Raw genomic sequence first — 3,535 nt, 5'->3', positions numbered from 1 at the left:
GCTTGGTCATCTTTCTTCATTTTACAGGCAATTATTATTTCAAATATATTTGCTTGTTCAATTTTTATATGATTTTTTATGTTATTAAAATTGATAAAAAGTTACATCAATTTAATATGTTACTGCAGTCGATAACATTGAAAAAGTATCCGGCAGAAATGTCACTGTCCTCTTTAATATGCTTAGTTGGTGCTATGCAAACCAGCGTGGTGGCGGTGGTGGCGGAGCGTCACTCCGGTGCTGGTGTTTGGGCCCTTGGTTGGGACTTTAGACTATATGGTCCTCTCTACACGGTACCTTCTCCATTCCTTACAAACAATTTTATTTCTTTAGTTTTATTTTTATTTTTATTTTTTTATAGATAATTTTGAGTTCAATAAACATACAAGTTTAAAATAATTTTACTGCATGAGAAATTACTATTTCTTTTTGTCATGTTACTATTTTTAAAATAACCATATAAAAATCTCTTATGATATTGTATAATAAGAAATTTTCATTAGATATCAATTTTTAAAATAGTTTTACATTAATAATGAACGCATGTTTTTAAAATTTAATTTTTTTTAAATAATTTATTTGTTTGATCATCTATTTTAAATTTTGAATTAAATACGTCGATTTTTGTTTATTTTTAAAACTTGAGGGATTTCAATGCGATAGAAATACGTTTTATAATTAAATTCTTTTTTTAAATCAAAATGAAATATAAAATGTTTAAACTATAAATAACATATAACTAATCAATTCAACAAATTAAATTTTCAACAAAATTATGCTTTACTTTGATATAATGGGGATTAACATTGATGTAAGAGTCAAAATTTTAATTTTAATTATATGACAATATATTATTAAATGTTTTTATAAAAATATTTTAAATTGAAAATACATCAATAATAAATCTTATTAGTAATGAACTTATTTATTTATTATATAATTGTATTATTAATGATTTTTCAAAAAATTGACATGGTATATTTCAATAAATTTGAAAATTACAGGGAATAATTACCTCAGGAATAACGTATTATGTGCAAGGGTTGGTAATGCAAAGCAGAGGCCCAGTATTTTTCACAGCTTTTAATCCTCTTTGTATGATCATTACTTGTGCTTTGGGCTCTTTCCTTTTCGCAGACCAACTCCACTTGGGCAGGTATCTTAATTACTAATTTTGCTCTTCTTTCTTATATTATATTATTATAATTAAAAGATTGATCACCCATTTAATAATAATATATAGCTTGATTAATTGGTAGTAATGACTTTAATAATTCTTTTATTAATTAATTTTCTGAATCATACTTACTTTTTGGATTTCAGTATCATTGGAGCCATCATTATTGCAATAGGTCTTTATTGTGTGGTGTGGGGTAAAGCCAAAGACAATTCAAACACTACGCCAGTATCACCTACAACAATGAAGCAAATAGAGACACAACACCTTCCAATTACTGCATCTGGTCATGTCTAAACGGAATTTATTAATATTATGCATGCAATAGCTATCTATATTATTCCAAGCTTGTGGGTTGCACATTCTCAAGGGATGTAATCATATTGTTACTACAAGCAGTTTACATGCTCAATTTTATATATCTTTTTTTTTTTTTTTTCTTTTTTCTTTTTTACTGGAAGTCAATTATATATTTCAATTATGCTTTCAGAAAGAAAGTATATGAACTTTTTTCATGCGAACATGTTTTCTGTGGATTATCATTTTGTGTTCATCATCCATGTTTTCTTCTTGAATATCCCGTTATCTTACAAAACATTGGGTAAAAGAAGATTAAATTAGGCCAAATCTCATTTTATAACCCGATATTCGGTATAAATAGATAAAAGCCCAACCTTATTCTATATTTTTTTCTTTAAGGATTTTGAATTAAACTCCTCATATCCTCCGAATGTTGGAACTTAAGATTAACTGATGTATTGGTTAATTATTTTTAATTGTGATTTTTTTTAAGTACTTCGAAGAATATTAAATACGACATGTGAGTATTTTTGAGCCACTAAACTAAAAAATGAATAAAATAAAATAATAAGAAAATAAAATATGTAAAACGTTTATTTGATTGATTGAGTGTGTCTTGAAAATTTACAAGTGTTATATTTATAGACAAAGAATAATCCTACTAACCATAATCGTGGCCTAAAGAAATATAGTGTTACTCGGCTATTTATATCGGTAGTGCGTGATTGTTATAACTACTAGAGATATGTGGTGCCTTACGATCGACTTGTGCTTCCTATATCCACAACATGTTTCATTGTAAATATATGCGCTTGCTTTTTTCTAAGATAGCACCGATATGTTAGTTGCACAATTATGGTTAGTGGTGCTAAAAACATAGAAAACAAGTGTAATTATCAAATTATAAAGTTCTATTCAGCTTTGACCTATTCTTTTGTCTTTGTGATATTTGGGGACCTATGTAGATTTGAGAAAAAATTGACCTATTATATTCTATAGTTTTTCATTTACCTAACCTACTCCAACTAATGGAAATTCAATTGACCTAAATTTGATTGCTTGTCGATCTCGACAAACAAGTTATTTATTTTTAGGCGCAAACACCTCCATATATTTGTATTAGCACACACAAACACATATAAAAAGTTTAACCTTATACCAACGAGATTGAGACTAGCAGAAGAAGATAAACTCCTTCAACGTGATAAATCCAAATATGAATATCCGTTGAGAGATGTACCCAAATTTAATCCAACCTTATTTTATTTGTTTATGCCTTGACTTAATTAAATAATAGTATTTCGTAGTAACCAAAATTTATTCTAACATCTCCTTAGAACAATCTAAGTGACATTAATTGTTGATGGTAGTGGTAGTTACAATAGTAATTGTTGGAAGTCAATTCGAATTTTTATAGTGTGAAATTCCAATATATGGAAAAAGAGGATGATTAAGGTCTTATAATTTGACATTACGACTTGCACATTCAACTAAGAAGAATGAATTAGGAGTTTCTATAACTCATTGGCGTTGAGGAGTATTGATCTCTTTTTGGAAGAAGTCAAATTCTCTATCTTATTAATAGATAGACTTGTCAAGAGGTGAAACACCCCCAAATTTGGGTGATCACGAGAAGGGTTGAAGAATCTCCATCTTGGATGATCATGTGGAGAATTGAAGTATGCCAACTATGTCCTAGTGAGAGGAGGATGAAGGTGATCATTTATTGTGTGTGATGTGAATGTTATCATTTCTTGTAATTCTTAAAGTGATATAGTAGTTTAGGGTGATACATATATTGAGTTGGATAACAAATTGTTGTAATTGTATTTGAGATAATGAATATAATTATATTTAAAAAAATTATAGGTGTAAGCAAGAGGTGTCGAATCACATAAATCTTTATGTACTCTCAATTACTTTTTTATTTTTTTTATTTTTTGTAGTTTGTTCTTGTGTGTTCATCAAAAATCAATAAGTATGTGAGCCAATAAGTGTGTGCAAAATTTCTTCCAACAATAATGTGTGGTGATGAAAACAATGAGTGTAGATCAAGTG

The 3,535-nt window shown here is 28.1% G+C and overlaps 1 protein-coding gene across 1 annotated transcript in view; it reads left to right on the top strand.

Annotated features, from left to right (window-relative positions):
* Window positions 1-1,692, top strand: part of LOC101503078 (WAT1-related protein At4g08290-like) — a 3,503-nt gene extending 1,811 nt beyond the window's left edge. The window contains 4 exon segments of the mRNA XM_012715893.3: window positions 1-27; window positions 129-293; window positions 1,005-1,156; window positions 1,324-1,692. The exon segment at window positions 1-27 is cut by the window's left edge and continues 10 nt beyond it. Coding sequence (XP_012571347.1) covers window positions 1-27; window positions 129-293; window positions 1,005-1,156; window positions 1,324-1,474 — 495 coding nt within the window. The 3' untranslated portion in view covers window positions 1,475-1,692.
* The last annotated feature ends 1,843 nt before the right edge of the window (window positions 1,693-3,535 follow it).

The sequence above is a fragment of the Cicer arietinum genome, chromosome 5 (genome assembly GCF_000331145.2).
Source record: "Cicer arietinum cultivar CDC Frontier isolate Library 1 chromosome 5, Cicar.CDCFrontier_v2.0, whole genome shotgun sequence".
Lineage (NCBI taxonomy): Eukaryota > Viridiplantae > Streptophyta > Magnoliopsida > Fabales > Fabaceae > Cicer > Cicer arietinum.
The sequence above is the reverse complement of the archived record's forward strand: the minus strand, read 5'-3'. Positions and strand labels throughout refer to the sequence as shown.